At 37.9% G+C, this 14,177-nt stretch overlaps 1 protein-coding gene across 2 annotated transcripts in view; it reads left to right on the forward strand.

Moving 5' to 3' along the window:
• The window catches only part of MICU2 (mitochondrial calcium uptake 2), a 145,880-nt gene that overhangs the window by 103,014 nt on the left and 28,689 nt on the right, over positions 1–14,177 (forward strand). The window contains exons 3-7 of one of the 2 annotated variants that reach the window (XM_074915483.1): positions 2,390–2,421; positions 2,536–2,611; positions 7,184–7,231; positions 8,328–8,399; positions 11,396–11,478. In XM_074915483.1, the coding sequence (XP_074771584.1) occupies positions 2,390–2,421; positions 2,536–2,611; positions 7,184–7,231; positions 8,328–8,399; positions 11,396–11,478 (311 nt within the window). The remainder of the gene's footprint in view (positions 1–2,389; positions 2,422–2,535; positions 2,612–7,183; positions 7,232–8,327; positions 8,400–11,395; positions 11,479–14,177) is intronic. The other variant, XM_074915475.1, reaches the window with a different exon arrangement.

Raw genomic sequence — 14,177 nt, forward strand, 5'->3', positions numbered from 1 at the left:
GCTGCTGCAGCCATTTGTATGAGCTCTAGGCAGTTGCAGTTGTGACTGCTAGCTGGTGAAAAGAGAATCCATCATGACTACAACAGATTTTCCTTCCCCTTCTTAATTTTTATCAAGGTAGAGTAATTCTTACAAAACTGGGTGGCTGAAGTGTTTCAGAGTTACTGTGCTGAATATAACATGAAGAAAGAAGCACAGACTTAACCAAGTGTAGAGCATCACAAACTCGGCCAACTAGTGTCTCAGCTTTAGCTGCCAGTGCTTACTCCTTGCCTTCCATCAATTATTCATGCCTTTGCTGTTCCAGCTCACAGAGTTCAGTTTGTCTCCCCTCATCATCCTGTTGGATGCTGGCAAAAGGTGCCTGCAGTGGGCAAGATGCTCTTGGGGCCACCAGGAGAATGGAGTGGAGCTGCTGTTAATCAAATAAGGCTGTATGGCTGGCTTCAATACAGACAACCAGTACAAAGATCACTTACAGTGAAAAACATTGCAGGGTGGGTTTCCCTTTTTTCTTTCAGTTACTGTTTTTTGCAGACCTACAGCCTGACTTATTCCCTCCTATGCGGGTCTCTCAGAGCCGAAAGAGCTGCTGTAGTTTAATTCCATGTTGAAATGTGCTGTACAGAGGCGGTGACATTTCAAAGCTAAGATCTGAATCACTTAATTTACTAAATAGCCATTCATTAAAATGCTCTGCAGCCATGAACAGTGTTAAACTATGGTGTTACATCGCACTGCTCAGGACTCCACCTTACTGGATGTAGTGAGTTTTGCTTGATCTCTCAGACTGTTATTAGTCTGACTTCTCTTAGATCAGATGAGGCAAAGTAGAAGATTTCATACTCCCTCGGAGCTAGAAGGTATCTATCCGTGTAGCTTTATGTATGTGTGTAAATATATGTACATGCACTGCACAAAAATGTATTCATCCACAGTAACAGGTGGTGCTGGCAACACCTGTTGCTAGGGTCACTCAACACTCCAGTATTAAACCTCTAATTTTAGTTGCTTATAACTTTTGTCAAACTTAAACATTTGGGATGCAATGTTATGTGCCAGGTGTCTGCCTTAGGCTGATTTGGGGGAGGGACATGGGGAGAGGAATTTATCACCAAAACTGTTACTGCCAGTTCAGGGAGCAGAGGCCAGGGCACTGGTTTGCCTGTGCTGAAAAATGAACTATTGCTGCTTCAGATGTTCCAGCAGCTTTCCTCATCCAAAGCCAAAAGTTGACAGTGGAGACCCCCTGCAGCTGGGCATGTCTCTTGCCAACATTATGGAAATTTGCTGTGTTACAGAGAATGCACCTCTGTCTAGCTAAATTACAGGCTTGTGAAAGTGCTTGGTAGAAGTTTGTTGGCAGCTGCCCACCAGGCCACCTCCATCATGTCCGTTTCCAAACAGCAGTGCTGCGCTGGTGACCCTTCGGATGCAAGTGCCCGTGAAGCAGCAGAGCAAGCCTTGGAGTCTGAGCGTGGAGCAAAGCAGGCTGCTGCTAGCAGGGGCACCAGTCCTCAGAGCAAATGCAAGCAGCTTGGCTTGTGCTTACACAGCGTGAATAAATAGGGGGAAATGGCCAGCTGGAATCCGGACGAACTGGTGATGAAGAAAGGGAGCAATGGCCTGAGAGTGGTAAGAGTGAGGGACACAGGGTTTTAAGAACTATATGAGGAGAAATGATGAGACAAACCGGTGTGATAGGGCAGAGACTGAGAAGGGATGGAGCAGAGCTCCTGCCAGTCCATGACTGCAGGATTTCTGTGGTCCGTGCGTAATCAGCTGAAATGTTCCACTGCCAATACATCACAGCTCCTCAAATGAGTGATTTACACAGGAATACAACCTATTTTACTCCTGCCAGTGGCTCCCCTATTTGAGTGAATAGACTTGAACCTACTTATAAACACTTGAAAGTTTGTATGGTTTCATCTGATGCTGTTTCGGGAGGCAGAGTTGTTAGTTTCACTTCTTAATAGAAACATTAACGTTTTCATTATTTTTTCTTTTTTAGTATTTTTTAGCTTTTGTGTATTCAACCTGCCCTTAAAGGATTATTATGTGTACATGCAAATCCCTTCATTTCTTACCATATAATCTTGCTTTGGAGTCTGTGCTATATTTGCAGCTCACAGTATGCAAAGTCACAGGAGTAAGTCATTCAGATAGCTTTCATCCAGGTTGAACAGACTGCTCATATTATTTTTAAAAGTTGTCCTTTCTTGATCATTGTGGGAATTAGAAACAAACTGCCTGTTGCAAAATACCCTGTTTCATATTAGCAGTTTCCCATAAAAATCTGAAGAAATGCCACAGAACCTGATCAAAGTTTAAATTCATTTTGTTATTGAATGATGATGGTTTTTTGATGATGGTTTTTTTATTATAGGTAAAGCCTCAGCCAAGAAACTGACAAAAAAGGTAAGCAAAATGATAATTTCCTTCTTCAAAAGAACTTTCATTCTTCCTGTTACCCAACTGAATAGACTTCTCTTTCAAAACTGGCTTTATGTTTTCTTGTTTGTATCTTTAAAGGAGGTAGATGCTGCACTGCAATGTGTTGCCAAAGCTAAACCAGGACCAACCTTTTTTAGAGAGCTTGGTGATAAAGGTAACAAGCACTTTTGATGCTGAAAAATACATCTTTTTATCTCATTATATGGTACGAATTGAATGTATTTTTAAGAAGGTTTCATGGATTTGACTTCATGCCCATCTAGCCTGTAGCTGCCTCCTTGGCAAATCTCTTGGTTATGCAAGAGAGAGTAAAAGGGCAGGGCTGGGAATTGAAAGCCTTCTGAGGTGCAGGAGGAGGCATGAAGCAAATCAGAAAAACTGCTTGGAGAAGAGGAAGGTGCTAAAGGGATGACAAGCACAAAATGGACTTTTAAAACTTGTTAATAAGCTGCTGGTTCACTATATAACTTAAATGCATGGAAACGAATACTAAAAATAAAATTTGTATCTAAAGTGGCATCGCTAATTCTAAGAGCAGTTGAACTTATTTCTCCATCTTCAGGAGCTTGGTGGCCCCTCACAGCACAGATGTGCTTCAGTTTCTTTTCACCCAGCATTTCCACCTTATATCAAAGTACATAAAGAGAAAACTCTGAGAGTAGGTTATTGTTTGTGTGACAACAGAAAATTAAAGAATACCAAATAAACATGTCATTAGCATAAATTAATTGAAGGGAGAAAACAAACAAGAGGATCAAGGAAACCAAATAGATGAGTAATTAACTATTTCACTGTAATAAAGACTGAAATTCCCAAACTAATGAGAAAGACTGACTGCATCTATTCTCAAACTTTCTGTATCGTAGAGTTCAGCCTGAATCCCTTATCCCGTGGATGTTTCTGGAAAATAAAGCTGCCTTTGCACTGCAGCAATTCCTTGGCAAGCATGAGCCACAGTCTCCATACACAGCAGATCCCTGGGCATGGCTGGCAGTTTATGCCAAGAGAGCAGCCCTCAATCTCAGCCTGCAGCGTTTTGCCTGCCTTCAGCCTCATGGCCTCCTCTGTGTGCAGTTCATTTCTTACATCTGTTTGCAGATGTGGAGGGGTCTTCAGCTGGGTGCCTTGCTTGTCAGTCCGCTCCTGCAAGCCCCAGCATACCCCAGCAGCCCTGAAACATCTCTGAACAAACGTAACCGTTTTTTCCTATCCTAGGGAAGGCTGCATTTTGTATTGAATAGTCATTCCCTGCCTTTTCCAAATACTAATCATCATGTGCTTTCCCAGGACTGGGTTTAAGGGATTCCCACCCAGTCTTTAATTCTTGGATATTCTTTCTTTACCCCTGATTCTTTTAGAGCCTTTCTTTTTCTAGTGGTTGCCACTGCAGATCCCCAAAACACTCGGGGAAACCAGGGACACACCAAGAGGAAGTGAAAACACAGCAAATGAGTGCAGCTTCCTTTCATCGCGCCTCTCCCAGCTGACTGCTCAGCATGTGAGCTCGGTGGTACACTCAGCCTCACGTCTTCTGCACTCTGGACACAGGATTGATCTCCTCTTGCTTAGGACTCTGTGTCCATATGCTCTGTCCTTCAAAGGTCAGATAGAAGTTAGACGTGGTGCAGGAACGTTCAGTACAGTCATCCATATGTCGCCACAGCACATGGAGCTTTTACAGTTTTTGTTTGTGATGGCTATTCAGTGACTTCGATGCTTTTGCCTTGTGATGTGTTATTATTACATTTTTAAAATGTAAATATTTATGTATTAAATACTGCTTTTACCAGAATAATGCTACTTATTTTAACTACCTTCAAATGGTTATTTGAGTATCAAGTAGAAGGAAAACTGTCATCAGTCGAGTTTGTAAAACGTAACGCTAGGGAATTCTGCCTTCTAGTGGCCAGTTTGAAAATTCATGTCATATTTTGGGTGTATACTTAGATTTATTCAGCAATAAGAATATTGTACTGTCAGCATTTGAGGGTAGAGGTTTCCAGGGAGGGATAGGGAAGGTTCATGTAGTGTTAGCAAATGACAAATTTTGACACTGCTAACTGCAGATACTTGGCTGCAAGTCTGCTGAGTCATTGACAGTATGTGAAGCTTTTATCTTTTAAATTTTGCTTGGACATGAATATAATCTTCTACAGCTTTTGGGGTGATTTTTAAAAATTTGTTGCATTGCATCTTTTAATTTTAGTAACTTTGTAGTGATTACTGTAGAATAAAAAGAAGATTACCAAAATATTTAATTTACTTTATGGATAAGGTAAATTGGCCATTCACTACAGGTAGTAAAAGGACAATAAAGTTAAAAGAAGAATTTTTATGGTAATGAGTCCACAAGTTTAAAAAATCTTATCTCTGATTATTTTAGTGTAATCAGTCTGCCAGAAAATGTCAGACAGGCTGTGGATTTGTTTTAAGGCACTGAGGCAGGTTTTTTACATATTTTTATTATATTTACTTTTTTACCTACTTCACTATAGTGGCTTTTCAATCAGCTTATGTTAAGATAGTGAAAACAGAGTCTAAGTCTCAACCCTGCCCTTTCTTGCAAGGCTTTTCTCTCCAGTCCTCTGCAATTGGAGTGAGTAGAGCCATCATGCTTCTCTCTTGAGCATTCAGTAAGGAGGGTGTTGTGTTTAAATGGGTCGTTTCTTTACATTCTACCATCTCCATATAAATTTTGCAAATTCTTTCTGCAAAATATAAGGTACAATGTTCCCTGTCTACCCGTATAGCTAAGACTCCAGGTGCTCAGCATTTTCTTGTCTCAGTTATTACAACTTCTTTTTCTCTGACTTTAACAAACATAATACACATGTTAATTTCAAATGCTTTGATAAATATGTTTTTCTTACATGACTCCTTTGAGTGTATCATCTTTTCTTTTGTATCCCAACACTGGGCTCTCTTTGTTCTATGTAGCATAAGCTGCTTCCAGGTCTTCCCTAGACTGTCCCTGTGCAGCACATCTCAAGACAGACAAGAGGCAGACTCACACTTCTCTTTGGCTAGTGATGTTGGCCTTCATTGCTTGCTGGTTAAATTTTCAGGCAGGGATCTTTACACTGATACCGTTGCAATCCGTGACCAGGATTTATTTTCTATAGAGACTTCAAAAGTTACCTTCTTGTCTTCCTTTAAACATTTTTTTGCTGTGTCACACAAAACAAAATTAGGGAGCAGGAATCTTCATCACTGTCCACCACACTATTTGCTTGATTTCTTTTCCTCTCCTCTTTGTTTCTCTCCATTTTTTAATCTTGTCTTAGGCACATGAGCTAAAATATGGGGAAAGGGTTCTTTCTCTGTTTGTTTGGTTTTGAATTTGTAGAAATCCTGGACACTTTGTCTAGGAACACAATTCCAAGTTTTACAGCAATGCAAATAATAATTTACATTCTTGCAATGGCATTAACCCTAAAATTGCAAGCAAAACTAAATCTTTGAGATTAAAGTATTTTTTATTTCCTCAGTGTATGACTGTAGTCCTGTGCTGATTTATACATGATGCATGCTGGATGATAGGGTGAATAGCCCTATTTTGATGGAGAGGAAAGCTGAGATATGGAACCAGAGTGAACTGGCAACAAGATCAGCATTTGACCTGTCTTTGACTAAGACTTATTCTCAGATTTTCAGACTTGCATCGAGCAATTCAATATTTCTAAACTCTGGTACTTAAAAGTGTTAAAGTCACTATTTGAGGTCAAATACAAATGCTATTCGCTCTGCATAGTAATTTATCAGAAGTTAATTGTTTATCACTGAAGCTTAAGTGGATTCCTTATCTATCAATTAACTAAATAAATTATTAAAAATAGTTTCTCTTTGCACAGATAGTCATGTTTGAATTTCATTATTTTAAGCAGCTCCAGCATTATACAACGTTTAATTCACATGTTAAAAGTAGCTGGGTTATTTTGAAAAGTGATTTATAAAAAAGCCCTTTACATTTTTTTTCCCCAAACAGTATTGCAGGGCAGATGGTTCAGATTCTGTTGTTTAACCACCCTCGTTATGTGCTCTCTATCTTTAGCTTGTACGCTCTATTTTGACGCTATCACATCTTTGTGTTTGTTCAGGCTTTTCACTTAAGGCGGTATTTCAAAGGAAAACACTGGAATTTTCTTTCAAAAGGGGGGAAAATACTTTCACCTTGTAGAAAGGACATGTTCCTATTTAAATAAAAAAAAGAAGCCTCCTCTTGGCACGCGGCCCAGCAGTACTATCAGCACAATCTAAGCTTGGCAGCTTTGCGTGTTGCCATGTTCCCCTTGAGAATTAGAGGGAAGCTATTCTCCGCCTTCACGAGCCTGCCAAAGGATGGAGGACTTTGATCCTTCAGGGAAACGTTAGAGTAGTTCTCCTCCCAGGTACTAAATGTGACAAAGCGCATTTAATTTATTTGCCTTTTATATAAACATTGAATGTTTTCAGTGAGAATCTAAAGATTTAGTGTAGGCCTTTTATTAATACCAAATAAACCTTACTTTCTTGATTAGACATGAACATTGATGAGTCTCTGGATAGGGAATTTTGCCTTCAGAGCACTAAAAACAGAAGTAAAAACTTTATTAAATAATAACATGGCTTACTTTCATAACCTATTTAATATGATGTTAAACTATATTTTTTATAAGATTTGATCTTTCAAGTCTTGCTATAAGTTTGAGGGGGTTGTTGCAAGTCATTTTTTAACTCTTTATTTCAGGGTTGATATCTTATGCAGAGTACCTATTTTTGCTGACAATCCTTACAAGTAAGTATTATATATTTAAAATACATATGCCTAAATACTTAGCTACTAACAGCTTTCCAAGAACTTTTTCTGATATTTTTTAACTTCTAAATTTCTACATTATAGGAAAATGTAAAGAACTATTGTATATAGAGTGATAAGGCATTGATATAAATGGATATAACTTTAATTGATTGCAGCTAGTTTCATCATTGGTACATAACAGTACTTCAAAAACCATGATAATCCCTGCACCATGGGATCAGAAGAGTCTTTCAAGAGACTTTGAGGGAGGGGACACATTGGTTATAGGACCACATAATAAGAGGAAGGAGAACAGTGGGGGAAGATAAATAATTTGTCTTCTGGATAATAGTTTTAGTCATGGACAATGAGACATTAACATTCTAGCTCATGCAGTGGTGTAATAAGATGTTGTGGTGTCTGAAAAGTTGTTGCCTATTATTCATGTGTTCAGATATGCAATGGATGATACACATAAACAGCAGAATTCTGCAGTGTCTTTTTGTTTGACCTTTTAATCTTTTTTTTTTTCCCCTCTGTTCCTCTTTATTTCCTCCAAGTATTTTGCATGGATTTCTGCCCCTTCCTTTGTCTCCTTGTTTCTTCTCTGACATGTTTTTAAAAAAATCTTTTGTTTGATACTTGCTTTATCTGCGAACAGTAGACATTTTCTATTGTGCGTGAAAGTGAGCTTGGATATTCTGGGTTTCCTCACGCATACTTACACTGTGCCATGCTTGGCACCTCCCTGTGCTGTTCTGATGAAGTGTAGATGATGCTGGAAAATACCAAGGTTTGAGATAAGATGTGTACAATGAGCATTATGCAGTGAGACCCATAGACTAGTAGTGAAGTAGTCCACATGCATGTCCATGTAATGATGCACATGCAGTCTTGTCTGACTGACTTCTACAGGTCAGCAAGGGACAAAATCAGGCATACTAGATCTCATGGTATCAGTGGGTGGGGAAAGGAGAGAAGGAAGCAGTCATTCTCATCCCAATGGACTGTAGATGCTTGAGCCTCATCACTTCTGTGGTGGCAAGGTCCATGTCAGGGGCTTAAACAAACAGACAAATTTTCCTTGCTCTAGAAATCCACCCTCTCTTGGTGCAGCACAGTGTTGGTCTCCAGAGACTGGAGAGAATTTGTCCAGCTTTCACAGGTAATGACCATTGGTACACACCTCTCACACAATTTAGGTAGCCTTTTTGCAATTTACATAATTTCTCAGCAGAACTGCATTAGTTCCTGTTACGTGGCATGAAGGGTGATCTCTTAGGAAACTTCATCTAGTACACAGTATTAAAGATTATATATGCATTAAGATAACCTATTTAACGTACAAATATACTGTTTCACCAGTAGTCACTGCCTAGTGCTACATGCAACTTGAACGTGAGTTATACCATGTGTTCAAGTGTTTCTTAAAGTCAGAAATAATATGTCTAGCCCAGTTAAAAAAGCTGATTTTAAAATATTTGTTGCAACTCAAAAAGAGGGATTTTTTTTAAAAAAAGGACAACAGCCACATTCTAACTTCAGAATAATACCTTAAAGTTGCAGAAATAAGTGCCAGAGATTCTATTTCTTTAAAAACCTATGGCAGCTGAAAGTAATTTCGTGCTGATTTATTGGCTGAAACAATTAGAAAATTGAAGCAGTATCAGAGCAAGTTGTCCACTTCTTCAAACAGTTAAGTAACATTATTTTTCGCAGAATTTAAATAGGAATGTATTGAACTGAAAAAACAAAGGCCCCTTTTGATGAAGGATAAAAATGACATGCTAATGTTGCTGCTTTGGTTACACAGAGGGCTATCATACGATCAGTTGGAAAGCAAGCACCAACAAGTGTTAGTGCCTCTATCTTTGCCTAACAAGTATCCCATGTCAGTCAGCCTCCAGTTACACAACCTATCTCTGTCGCTAGTGAGAATTAATGTGAGATTTCTTAAAACATCCGTTTATATTTAAATGACTTCTTCTCAGTCACCAACAGAGCAGCAGGGAAACAGGAAAAGTCACCAGGTTTCTGGAGTCCTGGTTCCAGGACACTGCTGACCAGACCACGCTGCCTGTCATGCAAAAGCACTGTCTGTAACAACACTGAACTTGAAAATATAATTTTGCCGCAGACAAAGGTTTTATTTTGCTCCTGTCATCCCATTTTCCTCTTTTCTGTGTGCCTTGTTTGATCACTATCTTTTTTTCTTCCAGTGCTGTATTGAATTTGATTTCCAGTAATTGGTTAATGGAGCTTCTGGTAAAGCCTTGCATGGTGAAGGAGCCCAGGAACTGAAGTTGTCACCTTTACTCAAAACTTCATTTCAATTAGCCAGTCACAGAGGTTGACAGCTTGGTCAACATAGGAATAGTTGGAGGGGAAGCACCTAAATCTAACCTGCACTCACAGCCAAGATGAAGTTCTTCTGTTCAGATTTTGGAATTTTGCCTGATTCTAATTAAATACAAATATATCTGAGGTAGTCTTTGAACTATGCTTATTTTACGAACACATACCTTTGGGGTTACATCATATCAGATAAGTGTGTCATCTCTGAACAGTATAAGCAGCTTTAAGTCCTATATTTTCAGTAACAGCTCTCTTATCTGAAAATTGCAACACAGATGGTATGAATTACTATTAAATACATCAATTACTTTTATTCTCTAAATATGTTATAGGATAGGTTCTTACTTTTGTGCTAGTAACACAAATTTAGCATGTGGCATTTCTGTGGAAAGAAAGCCAGTTCTGATTATTACAGCCTAGTTGCTGGGGAAGGGCTCTGCTATGCATCCCTGCATCACAGTGTTGCTCCACAGAGAACGTTAGCTGGCTGCTGAAGATGTAGTTATTTCTAAAATGTAAAAACATTATTTTCTTTAACCATCTTGTTATCACTTAAAAAGAATGGGTTATTTCTTTTAACTTATTCCCTTTGTAGAAAGATTGTCTAACAAAAAAAAAAAAAAAAAAGCAAGACTTAAAACTTTACAGGATGGATCTGGAAGAATATATTTCCAAAAGAAAAACTCTGAAGGCATTAGAGTTTTTTAGAGATACTGCTTCACTGCCCTCGTGAGTCCAACATTGTTCTTGGAAACATGAACGTGTTCTAGAGACGATAAGTCCCTGGCTTTCGTATTAATGCCTGACTTGACTGGGTTGTGGAATTAATTCACCTGCTCCAGAAATTACTGGGATAAGTGCTTGCTACTGCAGTGAACTGTAACTATATTTTAGCAGCATGCTGCTCCTGTGTGGGCTTGCTAATGAGCGAGGCCACCTCCTGTAAGCAAAGTAAGATCAGGAAATTGTGGGAAGGAGCTCAAAACACACCATGTTTTTATAGCGCCTGAAAGATTCAAAACTCATTACATTTCTGTGTTGAAAAGAAACATCCACTCGGTGAAGGAAATGCAGGGTAAAATTGTATAAAATTCCTGAAAAATTCAGCTTGATGGGAGTCTCATACAAAACATGCTTTTGTCCAGAAAGGCCAGAAAGAGTGGTTTATTACATCTTGGTAACATTTGAGTACATTGTTTAGGGAGGAAGGAGAAGGGAAGAAAAAAAGGCCTGGGGCTAGCACAGCAGGAGCAGGAGCCAAGAGCTGGCCGCGGTTACAGGATCGGTCTGTTTGCGAGGGAAGACTAGGGAAGACTGCACATACTGGCGTACAGTAAGGCATGGAAGAATTATCATACCTGAGGAGTACACTAGCTCTTTCATGCAGTTCAGGAATCATTATTGGTTTCTCAAGGCACTTTCCAGTCTTCTCACCTGAAAAGGAGCTCTAATAAACAAGGCAGATCTAGACTCAAAAGTGACATGAGATTATGGAGACATCCATAGAGAATATCCAAAACAACATTTTCCATGGTTGGAATCAGATGGACATTCGTGGCTGTGCTTAGACACTGCCGGTATTTCTTGCTTTGCCATTGCATTAATTATCCCTTGAAATGGTAGTAAAAAGGTGTTTAAAAAGTTTGCTTATATTGGAGGAGGTACATATGGTTTACTGGAAATATCATGTACATGCATAACAATGGAGAACTGAACCATAAGCAATATTCCTTTTGTATTAAATATTTAAGTACTAGTGTAAGTGTGTGTGTATTTACAATAAAGTTCTTTCACAATTTGTTGCAGAACCCCAGACTGGATTTCAGATTGCCTTTAAAATGTTGGATACAGATGGCAATGAACAAGTTGAAAAGAAGGAATTTTTTAAGGTATGTGTATTTATATGCATATTAATTTTAAAGCATTTAAATAGTTCCATGGGTTATATTTGCTAAATGAAGATTCATTAAAATCTTCAAGCCTGTTTTTCAGTCCGATGTATGATCGCGTACTTACTAAAATACTTTATATGAAAGGAGCACATACCAAAGCATTGCTGTAGAAGTACTTATCATATTTGAATCCACTTTTATAAGTGTTACTTTTAACTTGTGTCTAAAAAATCTGTTACTGGGAAGGTAGGAGTTGGTGTACATCCCTTTATCCCATGAAATAATTTAAATTATCATCTGGAAAAGTCTTCTGTATTCTAAATATTTTAAATAACTTTTTAAATTCATCACCCTCTCTTGGTTTTTTATTAATTTTACTTGGTGTTGCAGAGATTTTTTACCAATTCACACTTTGGAGAGTAGCAACAGTTTTTCCCATATTTTATATAAAATATAAGGGAGAAAGGCAAATGCTTAAAAAACAGAGAAAGTTGTGTTCTGATGTTTTAAAGAAGAATAGGCTTAATTATATGCCTTATTCAACTTGTATTTAACAGGAGGCTGTTAAATAAATACTTCTTGTCAAAAGTCAAATGCAAAATTAACAAACATAATTTTGAATAGACTCCTCAGCTTAATTCAAATCCTTTGTTCATATTGGAGCTGACTAGAAAGACAATTTTATAAACTGAAATGGCTGCTACAATGCAAACTATATTCTGTCACTAGGATAAAGTTAAAAGATGATCATTAATGCAACAACTCTAGAGAACTATAGGATCTAACTTATAAAGATGCACCTGTTGATAGAGAATTTACCAAAAATCTAAGTGTACTTTCATAGCCTTGAACTCTGAATTAATGGTAGAATAGCTGTTAGCATGTGTTTTTGCACTGATACCTTTTTTTTCAGTGAATTGTCTCTTAGCAAGATTACAGTTGATAAGTCACACTTAAATATATTCTAAAATACTGTAAAAATACTTTTAGACTTAGTAGCACTGTTTGAAAATAACACTTGAAATAAGACCATTTCCCAAGACAGTGCTCCCAGAAGGCCCTGACTGAGCCTGCGGATACCTTACACACGCATTTCTTGCTACATAAAATTTTTTACGCTTGAAGAATTTGCTAAAAATTCTTCAAATGTTAATTATTCTGCCGATTAAAAAGAAATCAAATTCTAACTAAAGCCTTTGTTTTTAACCTGCTAAACCTGGTGTAATCCTAGTGAATTGTTATCAGAGTAGCAGTGCCCCGATCACTGAAATATGTCTATTATGGCTGTATTGTTCATCTACAAAACAGTATGTTACAGGGGCAAAGTAAGTTCATAAACATAAATGAGCATGTTCAGCCTGTAGTGCCTCTGCACCAGAATGCTGAGTTAGCAGTACTTCCTTTAAATAGGTATTGTGTCAGTTAAATAAGGAGATTCATGTAGAAATACAGCACAACTCTTGGAGAGATGTACAGTATGTCATATGTTTAATATCCATTACCCATTTCAGATAATTCTAATTGAGTCAGCCAATATAAACAACAGAAAGTCATCAAAAGTAGAGGTGAAAACGTTATATAAAACATTAAAAATAATTTGATTTCTGTAGAGGCAATCAAATTAAAGGAACATTATTCTAGTTAGATAGATTGTTACTTTGCGCTGTATTAATAAATTAATATGGAGTGCTAAAACCATATAAACTGCTATATCAACTCACAAGAATCATTCAATTCAAAGAAGTCCCACAGGATGCAAACTAGTCAAAAGATGAGTTTTCTCACATGTCTGTATAGTTAACATTTATAAGTGATGACTATTTTCAAGCAAAACTTGATTTTTATAGGTTAGGTTTAAAAATAAAATTTTGGAATGTAAGAATCTGGAAAAATGTGTGTATGTTAATCTTCGTACACTCTAGTTCTGTATGCATCATAGAAGGCTTCTGTATATCTAATAAATAAGTAAATTGTGTGGCTAATCTATCATCTGTCTTGTCCAGTTGGCATCTCAGGAAAATAAGTCTGAACTATTCTATAGTTATTTCCACACTGTATTTGACACTAAAATCAGGAATCATATGTGAGGAAATAGCAGTGGAAAAGCATAGCGAAGAAGTCATAATTTGTAGGTAGTTACTGTAAGCAGGTTGTGATGGGAAAAGAAATTTCAGTGCTACTTCATTCTCTTGCTTTGTCACTTTGTCCTACTTGCCATCCGTTTTCTATTGATTAGACATCTGTGTATGTCTGCGTTATCTGTTGATCTAGACTGTAAATTCTTCGAGGTAAGAACTTTCCCTTTTTGTTTGCAAAATGTCCATCATTCTTTGAATTGTGTATATCTCAGCTCTCAGATCTTACTGGATAAACAGGCACAAGAGGTGTGAATCATTGAGGAAAGGGAGAAGGGTGACAAGCCGACTCTACAACTCGAGTCCTTAATGCCTGCAGCACATGATGGAGATAGGCTGTTCAGACTGATATGGATCAGACACTGAAGGAATGTGAGATGCAGGATTTCCCAGCAGATTCCATGCCCTTTGCTAACATTTCATGAATGTTCAGGAAAGGAGATCTTGAATGCACTTCCATGTTTTCAGTGAGATAGTTTGTTTTGTTCTCCAATAGTCTTTCCATTTCTGTGCACATTTTCCTCCTTGCCAGTTGGAGTTAAAAGTCTGTCCCTGGGAAGG

Source organism: Athene noctua, chromosome 1, assembly GCF_965140245.1.
Source record: "Athene noctua chromosome 1, bAthNoc1.hap1.1, whole genome shotgun sequence".
NCBI lineage: Eukaryota > Metazoa > Chordata > Aves > Strigiformes > Strigidae > Athene > Athene noctua.